The sequence below is a fragment of the Anser anser genome (assembly GCF_964211835.1).
Source record: "Anser anser genome assembly, chromosome: 30".
In the NCBI taxonomy this organism is placed as follows: Eukaryota; Metazoa; Chordata; class Aves; order Anseriformes; family Anatidae; genus Anser; species Anser anser.
The window spans coordinates 2,172,910-2,187,633 of record NC_139751.1 but is presented as its reverse complement, the minus strand read 5'-3'; the positions used below and the strand labels follow the sequence as shown (position 1 = coordinate 2,187,633).

The 14,724-nt window shown below is 65.5% G+C and overlaps 1 protein-coding gene across 1 annotated transcript in view; it reads left to right on the top strand.

Annotated features, from left to right (window-relative positions):
* The window catches only part of COL2A1 (collagen type II alpha 1 chain), a gene marked incomplete at its 5' end in the record, with an annotated part of 18,001 nt that extends 4,930 nt beyond the window's left edge, over window positions 1-13,071 (top strand). Inside the window, 44 exon segments of the mRNA XM_083814351.1 lie at window positions 26-79; window positions 182-235; window positions 344-397; window positions 489-501; window positions 504-532; window positions 656-709; window positions 823-867; window positions 993-1,046; window positions 1,188-1,286; window positions 1,512-1,556; window positions 2,047-2,145; window positions 3,745-3,798; window positions 4,277-4,384; window positions 4,472-4,525; window positions 4,629-4,727; window positions 5,716-5,769; window positions 5,851-5,949; window positions 6,047-6,100; window positions 6,237-6,290; window positions 6,563-6,616; window positions 6,707-6,760; window positions 6,869-6,913; window positions 7,200-7,298; window positions 7,397-7,504; window positions 7,584-7,637; window positions 7,720-7,773; window positions 7,874-7,927; window positions 8,026-8,079; window positions 8,165-8,272; window positions 8,400-8,453; window positions 8,542-8,595; window positions 8,868-9,029; window positions 9,128-9,235; window positions 9,578-9,685; window positions 9,907-9,960; window positions 10,059-10,166; window positions 10,709-10,762; window positions 10,875-10,982; window positions 11,146-11,199; window positions 11,373-11,480; window positions 11,563-11,851; window positions 11,993-12,180; window positions 12,502-12,744; window positions 12,859-13,071. Of these exon segments, the coding sequence (XP_083670477.1) occupies window positions 26-79; window positions 182-235; window positions 344-397; window positions 489-501; window positions 504-532; window positions 656-709; window positions 823-867; window positions 993-1,046; window positions 1,188-1,286; window positions 1,512-1,556; window positions 2,047-2,145; window positions 3,745-3,798; window positions 4,277-4,384; window positions 4,472-4,525; window positions 4,629-4,727; window positions 5,716-5,769; window positions 5,851-5,949; window positions 6,047-6,100; window positions 6,237-6,290; window positions 6,563-6,616; window positions 6,707-6,760; window positions 6,869-6,913; window positions 7,200-7,298; window positions 7,397-7,504; window positions 7,584-7,637; window positions 7,720-7,773; window positions 7,874-7,927; window positions 8,026-8,079; window positions 8,165-8,272; window positions 8,400-8,453; window positions 8,542-8,595; window positions 8,868-9,029; window positions 9,128-9,235; window positions 9,578-9,685; window positions 9,907-9,960; window positions 10,059-10,166; window positions 10,709-10,762; window positions 10,875-10,982; window positions 11,146-11,199; window positions 11,373-11,480; window positions 11,563-11,851; window positions 11,993-12,180; window positions 12,502-12,744; window positions 12,859-13,005 (3,699 nt within the window). The 3' untranslated portion in view covers window positions 13,006-13,071.
* Between the last annotated feature and the right edge of the window lie 1,653 nt (window positions 13,072-14,724).

Here is a 14,724-nt window from a genome sequence, read left to right as displayed (position 1 = left end):
CCCTTAAAATCCCATTTCCCTGCAGGGCGAGACAGGCAAACCCGGCAAATCCGGCGAACGTGGCCCCCCCGGCCCCCAGGTAAGGCAGCACCGGGATGGATCCGGGCTCAGCGCCCCCCCCCCACCTTTTTTTATGCCCCCCCCCTCCTCTAATTTGCCCCCAACCCTCCTCCCCCCACAGGGTGCTCGCGGCTTCCCCGGGACCCCCGGTCTCCCCGGAGTGAAAGGCCACCGGGTGAGTGCCCCCCCCCAACAATGGCACCCCGGGTGCCCCCCACCGTTTGTGTCCCTTTGGGTGACCCCCCCTCAACCTTCTTTGCCCCCCCCCTTGTGCCCCCCCCAGGGCTACCCCGGCTTGGACGGTGCCAAAGGCGAGGCAGGAGCTCCCGGAGCCAAGGTGAGCGCGGGGCGACCACCCCCACGGCCTCGGGGTGTGCGCCCCCCCCATTTGCCCCCCCCCGAGGCTCATTTTCTCCCCCCCCCCACAGGGTGAATCCGGCTCCCCGGCGAGAACGGCTCCCCCGGCCCCATGGTGAGTGTTCGGGCTGGGAAATGGGGAAACTGAGGCACGGGGGAGGTGGAGAGGGGGGGTTGTGTGTGCCCCCCCCCCACACCAAACCCGACCCGACGCCGTGTGTCCCCCCCCCCTCCTCAGGGTCCCCGCGGGCTGCCAGGAGAGCGAGGACGTCCCGGCCCCTCCGGCGCTGCGGTGAGTGCGAGGCCCCCCGGTGCCCCCCCCCCAACCCCCGGCGGCAGGGGGCTGCAGGGGGGGCGGGGTGCCCCGAGCCCCCCCCCGTGACCCCCGCTGCCGTCTCCCCCCAGGGTGCTCGCGGCAACGACGGTCTCCCCGGCCCCGCCGGACCCCCCGTAAGTACAGGGCTGCTTTGACCCCCCCCCGCCGGACCCCACATCGCCCTGGGGCAGATAGCGGGGTCCCCCGGGAGCCCCCCCCCAGCTAGGGGCAGCCCCCCCCACGCTTTTCTCTCCCCCAGGGACCCGTTGGCCCAGCCGGAGCCCCCGGCTTCCCCGGCGCCCCCGGCTCAAAGGTAAGGGGTGAGCAGAGGGGGGGTGCGGGGAGGGAAGGGGAGGGGAAACTGAGGCACGGCCGCCCCAAATCCCCCCGTCTCACCCCCATCTCACCCCCATCCCCCCCCGTCCCCCCCCCCCGCCGTCTTCTCTCCCTGCAGGGTGAAGCAGGCCCCACCGGCGCACGAGGTCCCGAGGGTGCCCAAGGTCCCCGCGGCGAATCCGGCACCCCCGGCTCCCCCGGCCCCGCCGGCGCCCCCGTAAGTGCCATCGCTCTCGGCGTCACCCCCCGGGGGGACGTGGCCCCCACTTTGGTGGCTTGTCCCCCACGCGCCCCCCCCCCGGCCTGGGAGGGGGCACCGGGGGGCCTTGCGTCATGGGGACGCGATCGGCTGAGCGAGGTGTTTGGGGGGGGGGGGTGTCCTCTGCTGGAGGTGGGGAAACTGAGGCACGGGCACGAGGCGCTCACTGTTCCCTTCTTGCAGGGTAACCCAGGCACCGACGGCATCCCCGGCGCCAAGGGCTCGGCGGTGAGTGGGGACGGGGACGGGGGGACGGGGTGGGGGGACACGTGGGGACGGTGGGGTCACCGGGACGGGGGGGACTGGGGGATGTGGGAGGATGCTGGGGACGCTGGGGGATGTGGGGACGCTGGGGGATGTGGGGATGCTGGGGGGGGGGATTATGGGGGGTGTGGAGATGCATGTGGGGTGCTGGGGGACATGGGGGTGCTGGGGGACATGGGGGTGCTGGGGGACATGGGGGTGCTGGAGGGCATTGGGACACTGGGGGGCATGGGGACACTGGGGGGCATGGGGGTGCTGGGGGATGCGGGATGCTGGGGGGCATCGGGATACTGGGGGATGTGGGATGGGTGTCGTGGGGTCCTGGGGAGCACGGGGGGGGGGGACATGAGATGCTGGGGGCTGCGCTGGCAGATGCAGGGGACGCAGGACACGGGGGCGGGGGCGCACAGGACCGTGCCGTGCCCCCCCCCCGACGGCCGCCGGCTGCCCGCAGGGTGCCCCGGGCATCGCGGGCGCTCCAGGCTTCCCCGGCCCCCGCGGCCCCCCCGGACCCCAAGGTGCCACCGGCCCGCTGGGACCCAAGGGACAGACGGTAAGAGCCCCCCCGGAGCCCCCCCCGAGAGGGAGCGTGGCCGTGGCCCTGCCCGCTGCCAGATGCCCCCGCCCATCTGCCCCAGGCCCCTCCCCCTCTGCCATAGGGTCTGCCCCCAGTCTGGACCCGCTTGTGGGTGCTCCCCGACCCCCCCCCCCAGGCACCCTTGGGTCACCCTCTTGGGACCTGTTTGTGGTCCCCAGAGGGGTGGGACGGGGATGGGGATGGGGATGGGGATGGGGATGGGGTTGGGATGGGATGGAAATGGGGAAGGGGCAGGAATGGGATGGAAATGGGATGGGGACGGGGTGGGGATGGGGTTGGGATGGGATGGAAATGGGGAAGGGGCAGGAATGGGATGGAAATGGGATGGGGACGGGGTTGGGATGGGGTTGGGATGGGATGGAAATGGGGAAGGGGCAGGAATGGGATGGAAATGGGATGGGGACGGGGTGGGGATGGGGTTGGGATGGGATGGAAATGGGGAAGGGGCAGGAATGGGATGGAAATGGGATGGGGACGGGGTGGGGATGGGGTTGGGATGGGATGGAAATGGGGAAGGGGCAGGAATGGGATGGAAATGGGATGGGGACAGGGACTGGGATGGGGTCGGGATGGGGTTGGGATGGGATGGGGATGGAAACCGGGATGGAAATGGGGAACGGGCAGGAATGGGATGGAAATGGGATGGGGATGGGGTTGGGATGGGGATGGGATGGGGATGGGGGTGGTTATAGGGACAAGGTAAGAGGATGAGCATGGGGAGGAGGAAAGGGATAGGGACAGGGATGACAATAGGGACAGGGATGACAATGGGGACAGGCACAGGGATGAGGAGGAGGGGTTGAGGTTGGGGTCAGCAATGAGGAATGGGGGACAGGAAAGGGGATGGGGACAGGGATGGAGATGGGGTAGGGGACAGGGATGGGGTGGGGGACAGGGATGGGGTGGGGGACAGGGATGAAGATGGGGACAGGAAAGGGGATGGGGACAGGGATGGGGTGGGGGACAGGGATGGGGACAGGGATGGAGATGGGGATTAAGAAAGGAACAGGCGTGGGCTGGGGACAGGACTCAGGACATGGGGACAGGGGACACAGATGAGGGTGGGCACAGGAAAAGGGATGGAGACGGGGATGCAGGTGGGGATGGGGGGGGGGACAGATGGGGTGGGGACAAAGACGCAGATGGGGATGAAGATGGGGCCAGGGACAGGGAAGGGGACAGGAAAGGGGATGGGGACAAGGATGCCAGTGAAGGTGGGGACAGGGATGGGGACGGGAGTGCAGATTGGGATGGGAATGGGGTCAGGGATGGGGTGGGGACAGGGATGAAGATGGGGATGCAGATGGGGACAGGGACAGGGATGGGGTGGGGACAGGGACTCAGAGAGGGACAGGGACAGGGATGGGGACTCAGGGACAGGGATCCAGGTGGGGACAGGGACAGAGATGGGGGCAGGAGAGGGGATGGAAAAGGGGATGGAGAGAGGGACGAGGACAAGGACGGGGACAGGAACTCCGATGGGAACGAAGCGGGGACGGGGACGGCCGCGGGGACACCGAGACCCCCGTCGCCCACCGCCCTCTCGCTCCCCAGGGAGAACCCGGCATCGCGGGCTTCAAAGGCGAGCAAGGACCGAAGGGCGAGACGGTGAGTCTGGGGGGGGGGACGGGGGGGGGGACACACATCCAGCCCCCGCCACGCCGGGGACCCCGCTGCGGCGTGCCACCCGGCCGCGGGTCCTCCGCGGCTCGGCTAACGAGCCTCTTCCCCTAACGAGGCCCCTCGAGGGGCAGCGTCCCCCCTCCCGTGGCGGGGGGGGGGGGGGGGAACAATAGGCGCTGTGTTACGCCGCGGCGCGGCCCCCCCCTCGTCCCCGGGGGCCGGGGACATTCCCCTGTCGCTTCATTAACCAGCCTCAATGCGCGGGGCCGGATCCCCGCCGCGGGGCCGCTGAGCCCCGGCGCCATCGTGACACGCGGCACGGCGAGGGGCTCCCGTCCGGACCCCCGGGGTCGGCTGTTTGTGGGGGGGGGGGTGGTCGGTGTCTACGGGCTGTTCCCGCCCCCCCCTTCCCCTTCCCGTCCTGGATTGCTGCTTTTTGACCCGTTTTCCTCCTCTTCCTCAGGGCCCCGCAGGACCCCAAGGTGCCCCCGGACCGGCCGGTGAGGAAGGCAAGAGAGGAGCCCGTGGGGAACCTGGTGCTGCCGGCCCCGTGGGCCCCCCCGGAGAGAGGGTGCGTGACCCCCCCCTCGGCGAGGTGCCGCCCCCCCCACCCCCAAAAAACCCTCATCTTAATTTCGCTCCTCTCCTTCCTCCACAGGGTGCTCCTGGCAATCGCGGCTTCCCCGGGCAAGACGGGCTGGCTGGACCCAAGGTGGGACATCGGGGTTATGGGGGGGGGTCCTGGGGGTGGAGACCACCCCCTGCACCCCCAAACCTCACGCCTGTGTCCCCCCCACCCCTCCCGCCCCACACAGGGTGCTCCGGGTGAACGCGGCCCCGCTGGCCTCGCTGGTCCCAAGGGTGCCACCGGTGACCCCGGGCGTCCCGGAGAGCCTGGGCTGCCTGGAGCAAGGGTAAGAGCTGGGGGGGGGCTGCATCCTGCACCCCCCCGTGGGGTGGGGGCAGCTGGGGGGGGGCATGGGCAGGGGCTGCTCGTGGTGTCTGGGGGGGACTCGGATGGGGCAGAGCCACGAGGGGACGGTGGTGGGGGCTGCTGGGGTCGGCAAGGAGGCTCCTGGGGGAGGGTTCAGGAGCTTTGGGGTTGGTTAAAGGGAATTTGGGTTGGTTAAGGGGCATTTGGGGTTGGTTAAAGGGAATTTGGGGTTGGTTAAGGGGCACTTGGGTTGGTTAAGGGGCATTTGGGTTGGTTACAGGGCATTTGGGTTGGGTAAGGGGCATTTGGGTTAGCTAAAGTGCATTTGGGTTTGTTGAAGTGCATTTTGGGTTGGTCAAAGTCCATTTGGGCTGATTAAGGGGCATTTGGGGTTGGTTAGAGTGCATTTGGGGTTGGTTAAGAAGCATTTGGGGATGGTTCAGGAGCTTGTGGGTTGGTTAAAGAGTATTTGGGGTTGGTTAGAGTGCATTTGGGGTTGGTTAGAGTGCATTTGGGGTTGGTTCACAGGAGCATTTGGGGTTATCCAAGATGCCCTTTGGCATTAAGGTGCTCGGTGGGGTTGGTTCAGTTCCTGTTGGGATGCCCTTTGGCATTAGCTGAGATGCGTTTGGGGTTAGTAAAGATGCTGCGGGGTTAGTAAAGATGCTGTGGGGTTGGTTAAGATGCTCTTTGGGGCTGGTTTAGATGCTGTTTGGGGCTGGTTAAGATGCACCTCGGGGCTAGTTAAGGTGCATTTGGGGTTAAGGTGCTCTTTGGTGCTAATTAAGGTGCTCTTTGGGGTGAGGCAGGGTGCGTTTGGGATTAGTTAAGATGCTCTTTGGGCTTAGCAAAGAGGCTCCTGGGCTCTTTGGGGTTTGCCACGACGCTCTTTGGGGCTACTTAAGACACTCGGGGCTTAGCTAAGAAGCATTTGGGGTCACCAAAGATTCTCTCTGGGGGGTCCGCAGGGTCTCACCGGCCGCCCAGGCGATGCTGGACCTCAAGGCAAAGTCGGCCCGACCGTAAGTGATGCTCCACGGGGCGGGGGTCTCGGGGAGGGGGGGGGTGCCGTGACCCCCACACTGACGTCCCCCTCCCCGCAGGGCGCTCCCGGCGAGGACGGCCGCCCCGGCCCCCCCGGCCCGCAGGGTGCTCGCGGGCAGCCCGGCGTGATGGGTTTCCCCGGTCCCAAAGGCGCTAATGTAAGTTTGGGGCATTTTTCTGCCCCCCAAAAAAAAGGGGCCACGAAGGCCAGGGCTGGGTGCACGCCCGTCACCGCCGCCCCTCTCCTCCCTTTAGGGCGAGCCTGGAAAAGCCGGCGAGAAAGGACTGCCCGGTGCCCCGGGGCTGCGGGTGAGTTGGTTCTGCTGTGCTGCCCCCCCCCAAGAACCTCACCTGGGGGCTTCTTCATCTGAAACAGCTTCTGCCCCTGGGGGGGGGGAAACTGAGGCACAGGATGGAGCTGAGCTGGGGGGGTTCTCCTCCACAGGGTCTTCCTGGCAAGGACGGTGAGACAGGAGCTGCCGGCCCCCCCGGACCTGCCGTGAGTGTCACCAGCGTCTTCATTTGGGGACAAAACCCGGCTGACACATGGGGCTGGGGGTCGTAGCCCCCCCTCCCCGGATCTGGGCACCCCCCGCGTGCTGGGGATCTGGGGCGGGCGAGACCCCTGGGGTCGGGGTGCGGGGATTTTGCCCCACGCCTCGCCATGATTTCGGTTTTCCCCAAAATTTTGGAGTGGGCGAAGGGCTGCGAATCCCCCCCTGCTGGAATCCCCAGGGGGGTTTCGGGGCCGTCACCGCCGTCCTTCCCTAGGGTCCCGCTGGCGAGAGAGGAGAGCAAGGAGCCCCCGGTCCCTCCGGCTTCCAGGTGAGTGGGGGCACACGGGGGGGGTCAGGGTGCTGGGGTCGGGGTGATGCTCGTGGGCACCCCTCCTAACACCGCTGCTTGCCCCCCCAGGGGCTGCCCGGGCCACCAGGTCCCCCCGGAGAGAGCGGCAAACCCGGAGACCAGGTGAGGCCCCCTCCCTCCCTCCTCCCCATCGCCCCCCGGCTGCACGTGGGGGCTCAGCGCCCCCTGACCCCCCCAGTGCTGACCCCCGGCTCTTCCCCATCCCCGCAGGGTGTTCCCGGAGAAGCCGGTGCCCCCGGTCTCGTCGGTCCCAGAGTAAGTATCGCTCCTGGATTGGGGACAGGACGCCTCTCCCTGTCCCATGGGGGGGTTCTGGGGGGGCTCGGTGGGGAACGGGCAGAGTCCGTCCTCCCCCACCCAAGGCTCCTCCAGTCCCGCTGGCTCAGCCTCCACCGCAGCTCATCCCCAGTCCTCCCAGTACACCCCAGTCCCCTCCAGGACGGATGCTCTGCCCTCCTGACGTCCTTGCCAAGGGCGCCGCGACCCTCACCGTGGCCTCGTGGCCTCTTTCTAACGCTGTCCCCCCCCCCACCCATGCCAGGGCGAACGCGGCTTCCCCGGTGAGCGTGGCTCCCCCGGCGCACAAGGGCTGCAAGGTCCCCGCGGGCTCCCCGGCACGCCAGGCACCGACGGACCCAAGGTGGGTGACGAGGGGACCCGCTGGGAGCTGGCTCGGTGTCACCGCGGGTCCGCGACGCCGTGAGCACCCCGATGACCCCCACCTCTGCTCCGCTGTAGGGTGCAACCGGCCCGGCCGGCCCCAACGGCGCCCAAGGTCCCCCAGGGCTTCAGGGAATGCCTGGCGAGAGAGGAGCAGCTGGCATCGCCGGCCCCAAGGGTGACCGGGTAGGTGACACGTCCCGTGGGTGTCCCCAGGGGTGTCGGGTCTCAGCTCGGCTCATGGCACCTCTGTCTCGCCCCGCAGGGAGACGTCGGCGAGAAGGGTCCCGAGGGAGCTCCAGGAAAGGACGGCGCACGCGTAAGCGGGTTGGGGACACGGCGGGAGCGGCCGGCCAAGGATGCTGGCGGGGGCCACGTCCTCATTTCTCTCTCTCCTGTAGGGTCTGACGGGTCCCATCGGTCCCCCCGGCCCCGCTGGCCCCAACGGCGAGAAGGTGAGAGCCCGGGCAGCCCCACGGCTGCACCGAGACGCCCCACAGTGCTCCCCACGGAGATGCCACCAACGCCCCCACCTCTCCATCCTCTCTTTTCCAGGGTGAATCCGGCCCCCCCGGTCCATCTGGCGCTGCCGGTGCCCGCGGTGCCCCCGTAAGTGCGACACCCACAGCCCCCGGGGCGCTGGCGGTGATGCCGCTGGCCGCGCTCCCCCCGTCCCCACCGTTAACCCCGGCATCTGTCCCAAATAGGGTGAGCGTGGCGAGCCCGGTGCCCCCGGTCCTGCTGGATTTGCCGGCCCCCCGGTGAGTATTTTAGCCCTGTCCCCCCCCCCGGCACCCATCCAGCATCCTCTCCCCGCTCACAGCGGCTGCTTTCCCCCGGACGCAGGGCGCCGACGGACAACCTGGTGCCAAAGGCGAGCAAGGAGAGCCCGGGCAGAAGGGTGACGCCGGCGCTCCCGGTCCCCAAGGTCCCTCGGGCGCACCCGGCCCCCAGGTGGGTACAGCCCCCAAACGGGGTCAGACCCCACGCCATGAAATTTGGGGCATGGCCTCGATACAGCCCCGCTGCAGGCATTGCAGCCCCCAGGTGCGTTTCCGACCCGCTTTTCTCTCCTTCCCAGGGTCCCACTGGTGTAACTGGTCCCAAAGGAGCCCGCGGCGCTCAGGGTCCCCCCGTGAGTATCGGGGGGGTGGGCTGCGGGCTGGGGAAGGGGCAGCCGCGGGACGTCACGTCTCAGCCACGTTTCTCCTCTCCTTCCCCAGGGAGCCACAGGATTCCCCGGAGCCGCCGGCCGCGTGGGACCACCCGGCCCTAATGTGAGTCGGGGGGTGTCCGGGATCGCCCCCACGCAGGGTTTGGGTGCCGCCTGCTCCGTGCCAGGCAGAGGGGACGGCGCATCCCCGCGTGGGCAGCTGGGTCTCCGGGTCCCCAGGCTGCTCTTGGCCGTTCATCAGCCCGTAAAAAAAGGACTTTTCTAAGGGTTTTCAGGCCCGGGAGCAGAGCCAGACCCCAAGCAGCATCGGGATGTGGGTGATGAAGGTGGAAAAGCCTCCTCTGTTTGCACCAACCTTGTTTTCCTCGCCCGCAGGGTAACCCAGGCCCCCCCGGCCCTCCTGGCTCTGCTGGCAAAGACGGTCCCAAGGGTGCTCGTGGCGATGCCGGTCCCCCGGGCCGTGCCGGCGACCCCGGGCTCCAAGGCCCTGCTGGCCCCCCTGGCGAGAAAGGCGAACCCGGAGAGGATGGCCCTGCGGTGAGGTTTTTTGGGGGGGGACACCTCTCTCCGTGCTCACCCGGCTGCACAGTGCTGTCCCACCGGGTCTGATCCCGCCCCCCTCTGCCTCCCCGCAGGGTCCCGACGGCCCCCCCGGTCCCCAAGGCTTGGCAGGACAGCGCGGCATCGTCGGTCTTCCCGGACAGCGTGGCGAGAGAGGCTTCCCCGGGCTGCCAGGGCCATCGGTGAGTCGGTCCCCGCCGCGGTCCCGAGCTCAGCACCGCAAATTTGGGTGCTGTGACTCCTCATCGGGGGCTGAAACGCGGGGGGCTGCAGCACCCCGGAGCACGTCTCGGGGCCACCAGCCCCTTGGTGCTGCCCGAGCACCCTGGGGACGGCCGTGTCCGGGTGCCGTGTGGGGTTGTGCAGAGCCGGCTTCTCCCCACCAGGAGCCGCTGGTGCAAGCCCTGCAGCCGGGACGGGGAAATACTCGGAGCTTGGTGGATGCAGAGGGGTCTGGGAGCCTCAAAATAAAGCGGTCGGTGGGCGAACCTCTCCCGTTCACGCGCTTTTTTCCCCTCGTTCAGGGCGAACCTGGGAAGCAAGGAGCACCCGGCTCTGCGGGCGACCGAGGCCCCCCCGGCCCCGTGGGTCCCCCCGGCCTGACAGGACCTGCTGGCGAGCCTGGGCGTGAGGTAGGCGAACCCCTCCCTGGGGAAAAACCCCGGGGAAGCGGATCGGTGCCTCCAGCCACGCCGTGACGCCGGCTGCACCGGGCATCACCATGAGCCCCGGGCGTAACTCAGCTCCTGGAGCTCTCCGGCACCTTTCCACCAGCATTTTTTTGCCTCGAAAGGCGGCTTTGCACACATCCTGCGCCATCCCAGGGTGGTAATTCCTCCTCTTCTCCTCCCAGGGCAACCCCGGTGCTGACGGACCCCCAGGCAGAGACGGCGCAGCCGGCGTGAAGGTGAGTTTGCTGCGGGCTCCCCCCTGGTGCTCGCTCTCCGGGCACCAAAAAGCCGCAAAGCTTCGCACGGGTCTGACCACCCCGCTGTCTGCACGCAGGGCGATCGCGGCGAGACCGGCCCCGTGGGTGCCCCCGGCGCTCCCGGTGCCCCCGGCGCTCCCGGCCCCGTTGGTCCCACTGGCAAACAAGGAGACAGAGGCGAGACGGTGAGTGCCAGGGCTCGTTGGGTTTAAGGTCTCGGTACGGGAGCCGGCAGCCACCCCGAGCGCAGATTAGGCAAGCAAATGACAGCGGTTCCCTGGGAGCAATTAGCTGCGCGGTGTAATTGGGAGAGCCAGGCGGCGCTGTTAGCGGCTGCTGCTAATTCAGCGGTGCCTCGAGAGCTGTTTGAGTCTCGGAGCATCTTCCCGAGGAGCCATCGGTGCCCAGAGCCCCCTCAGAGCACGCCTGGGGAGCCGTAAGCAGGCAAAATCTGCCAGGGCGTTTGTTTGTGGGGCTCCTTACGTGCTCCGATGCTCCGGCTGAGCATATTTAAAGCTGTCGTTAAGCCCCACTAAGACAGCTGCTGATTTTCACTGTCGCGGATTCCAGCAGGGCTGGGAACAGCAGTGAGGCACGTGGGGCTGGTTCAGATGCCCCCCCAAACCCCGTCCTCCTGGCCCCGAGGCTGTGGGTGTTTCGGGGTGCTGGCACCTCTTGGCACGACCCCCGTCCTGGCTCCTTTTGACTCCCTCTTTTCTCCCCGCAGGGTGCACAAGGGCCCATGGGTCCCTCCGGTCCTGCTGGCGCTCGAGGCATGCCGGTGAGTGGTGCTGAGCCCACTGGCACGTCCCACGTGTGACACACAGGGTCCTGGGTGCCTTGGGCAGGGGTCTGCCATCCCGAGCCTGACGCGGCCCCTTCCCCACTCCCAGGGTCCCCAAGGGCCTCGCGGTGACAAGGGTGAGACTGGAGAGGCTGGAGAGAGAGGGCTGAAGGGCCACCGCGGCTTCACCGGCCTGCAGGGTCTGCCCGGACCCCCCGTAAGTTGTTTTTGGGATCTCAGCGCTGAGCCCCGCTGCAGGACGCGGCTCCTTCAGGGTCTCTGAGGCCACCGAGGGACCCCCGAGCCCGCGCGAAGGCTTTGCTGGGGCTGAGCCTGCTTGGCCCTGGGGGTGCGAACGCCCACCCTCGCTTCCTCCACAGGGTCCTTCTGGAGACCAAGGCGCTGCTGGTCCTGCTGGTCCCTCCGGTCCCAGAGTAAGTCCTGACGGTGGCACTTGGGGTGGCGAGAGGCCAAGGAGCTCCCAATGCCCCCCCCCCGGGCGCCTCCAGCCACGAGCCCCCACCGGGAGCTAACGGCTCCCCACCACCTCCCCTGCCCTGAGGTCCTGCACCGACCTGACCCCCCCGAATTTGGGGCTCTCTCCTAGGGTCCCCCCGGCCCCGTCGGCCCCTCCGGCAAAGACGGCTCCAACGGCATGCCCGGCCCCATCGGCCCCCCCGGCCCCCGCGGACGGAGCGGCGAACCTGGTCCTGCGGTGAGATCCGGCACCGGGAGGCAGGGCAGGGGGTCCGGCTGGCGGAGCAGCCCGTCAGGATCGCATCTTCTTGCTCCCGTAGGGTCCTCCTGGAAACCCAGGGCCCCCCGGCCCCCCCGGCCCTCCAGGCACCGGTATCGACATGTCAGCTTTCGCCGGCCTGGGTCAGACGGAGAAGGGCCCCGACCCCATCCGCTACATGCGGGCGGACGAAGCCGCCGGTGGCCTGCGGCAGCACGACGTCGAGGTGGACGCCACCCTCAAGTCCCTCAACAACCAGATCGAGAGCATCCGCAGCCCCGAGGGCTCCAAGAAGAACCCGGCCAGGACCTGCCGCGACATCAAGCTCTGCCACCCCGACTGGAAGAGCGGTAAGAGCCGCCGCCGCCGCCGCGGCCTCCCCTCTCCCTGCCTTCCTCCCCAGCCTCTGGCACCCGAGAGCAGCCCCGGGGCTCCTCGCTCCGACCCCCCCGAGCCCCCTTAGCGAGCCGTTTGTGCCCCCCCTGCTGCAGGAGACTACTGGATCGACCCGAACCAGGGCTGCACCCTGGACGCCATCAAGGTTTTCTGCAACATGGAGACGGGCGAGACCTGCGTCTACCCGACCCCCAGCAGCATCCCCAGGAAGAACTGGTGGACCAGCAAGACCAAAGACAAGAAGCACGTCTGGTTCGCGGAGACCATCAACGGCGGCTTCCACGTAAGTGGGCGTCTGTTTCGGGGGGGTTAATTCCACGTGGGACGCCTTCCTTGGGGTTGTCTCGGTGGATGTGATGGGAAGCAGATGGATTAGGGCTGTTAGGGGACGGAGAAGCTGGTTTAGGACAGGCTTGAAAGCGTGGAGTCGGGTCGGTTTAGCTCTGCAAGTCAAAATTTTGTTGTGGGTTTTTTTTTTTTTTTGGCAAAGATTTTGCAGCCATCTGGGAACATAAAACTCGACGGTCCCCTCTCAAGGGTGGCTGGAAATAACCTGCCGTGGTGATGCCCGCGGGCTTTAACCTCTCTTGCCTCTTCCCCACAGTTCAGCTACGGCGATGAGAGCCTGTCTCCCAACACCGCCAGCATCCAGCTGACCTTCCTCCGCCTGCTGTCCACCGAGGGCTCCCAGAACGTCACCTACCACTGCAAGAACAGCATCGCCTACATGGACGAGGAGACGGGCAACCTGAAGAAAGCCCTCCTCATCCAGGGCTCCAACGACGTGGAGATCAGAGCCGAGGGCAACAGCAGGTTCACCTACAGCGTCCTGGAGGACGGCTGCACGGTAAGGCGGCGGGGACGGAGCCCGGGGGGTTGTGGTCGGACCCCTGAGGCTGCCCGGTGGTTCGGATGGCCCCGGAGCACCTGACGGCATCCCTGCCCCTCGTTCTCTCCCCAGAAACACACTGGCAAATGGGGCAAGACAGTCATCGAGTACCGGTCGCAGAAGACCTCGCGCCTGCCCATTGTAGATATTGCACCTATGGACATTGGTGGCGCCGAGCAGGAGTTTGGCGTGGATATCGGCCCCGTCTGCTTCTTGTAAAAAGGATTGTTTTATTTGTGTGTTTGTTCGTTGGTTGTTTTGGTTTGTTTTTTTGTTTTTGTTTTTGTTTTTTAAAAAAAAGAAATCCAGCCCAATACCGTAAAAGAAAACCAATCCCACCCCACGGACCCGTCCTTCCCAATCACTCCAACGACTTCTGCACTGAATGGCTGGCACGACCCTCGGTCCTCGCGCTTGGGACCACCGCCTCCCTCCAGCGCCGTCACGGGGCAGACTGCGACATAAAACCACGGGCTTATTTATTTATTGCCTTCCTGGAAGGCCTATTTTTTAGGTCGGGTGGAGGTGGGAATCTAACTGGCATGTACGACGGCCCCTCCCCGCCAAAGGGATCTGGCAAATGCAGGTATCACGAATCCCCCCCCCAGCCCCTTCCCTCCCCCTGTGTATCACCAGCAGGAGTGCTAATGTATAATACAACAAAAATGGTGCTATTCTTGTAAAACAAGTCTGTATTTTTTAACATCAAGTTGATATAAAAAAAAAAAAAACTTTTGGTGGAAAGTCAAGTGGCTGTGCGCGTTGTTTTTTTCTCTCGCCCACGGTGTTTGCTGCGGTCTAACCCCTGCCCTTCCCTCCCCTCTCCCCCTTTTGCAGCTGTTAAGGGTTTAAGGTCAAATCTCAGACTCTCTGCGTTGAGAATACCTCATATAAAGGGAAAAAAAAATAAAATAACAACACAAAACCTTCAAAAAAAAGGAGGGGAAAAAATATTTCAAGTGACGAATCTTGAAAGCACCAGGCACGAACACAGCAGCCCGGTTTTTGGGGTTTGCTCGTCCCCCTGCACCCCAAAACAGCGCCGGGGTGCCTTGAGGCAAGTGCTCTCCCTTCCAGGGCCGGGTTTTAGGGACACCAGTTGGAGGAAACCAGTAAAACCAGTGGGGAAGGGGAGGTTGAGGCCATGTCCGGCGCAGGTCAGCACAGCCAGAGCCAGGGGCTGAGCAGAGAGAGGTCTGTGGGTGGATGGAGTCCTGGGAGGTGAATAATTCCGCCATTTCTGTCAAAAACCAGGTGCAGGGACTAATTCCTCAGCCCCCTGCCACCCCTTCCCCTCGTCCCCAAGGAATTCGGCCCCTTTAGGACACGCAGAAACACAATTTAAGGGGAGATTTTTGCTCTGCTGATGGTGGAGGCGTTCACAGCCACAGGGCGCGCACCCTGACTTGTAAAAACAGCTCTGCCTTTAGGGCTTCGTAAAAAGCTACGCATGTAAATGCTGCTCTTAAGCAGCTCGCTAATTAGAGGAAAAGCCCCAGATTTATTTTTCTTTTTTTAAACTATCTTAAAGAAAATTAGCCCACTGACCCCCCAAGAGTTGCAAACGTGCTCGAGCTTTATGAGCAGGACGCACCGGGCAGCTGCGGGCTCAGGGGCTGCAGGTTTCATGACAGTACTTTTGTTAAAACCCCAGCCTTTCTCCTCAGTCGACAGCACGGGCACCGCAGCCTCATTAAGAGAAATTATGACTTTAAAGGATGAAAAACCCCTTTAAAAATGCTACTTCGGGGCCCTCACCTCACTTTTAAACGCTCACAGCTGGCACCGCAGCAGCCGCCCACTCCTGCTAAAGCACCGAAGGCAGCTTCCCAGGGCTGGGATCTTTAAAAAAATAATTTGGCAGAAGAAATTCATTAAAAGGGATTGGAGGATTAAGAAGGATTTTCAAAATAAATGCCCTTTAAAAGGCCAAGTGCT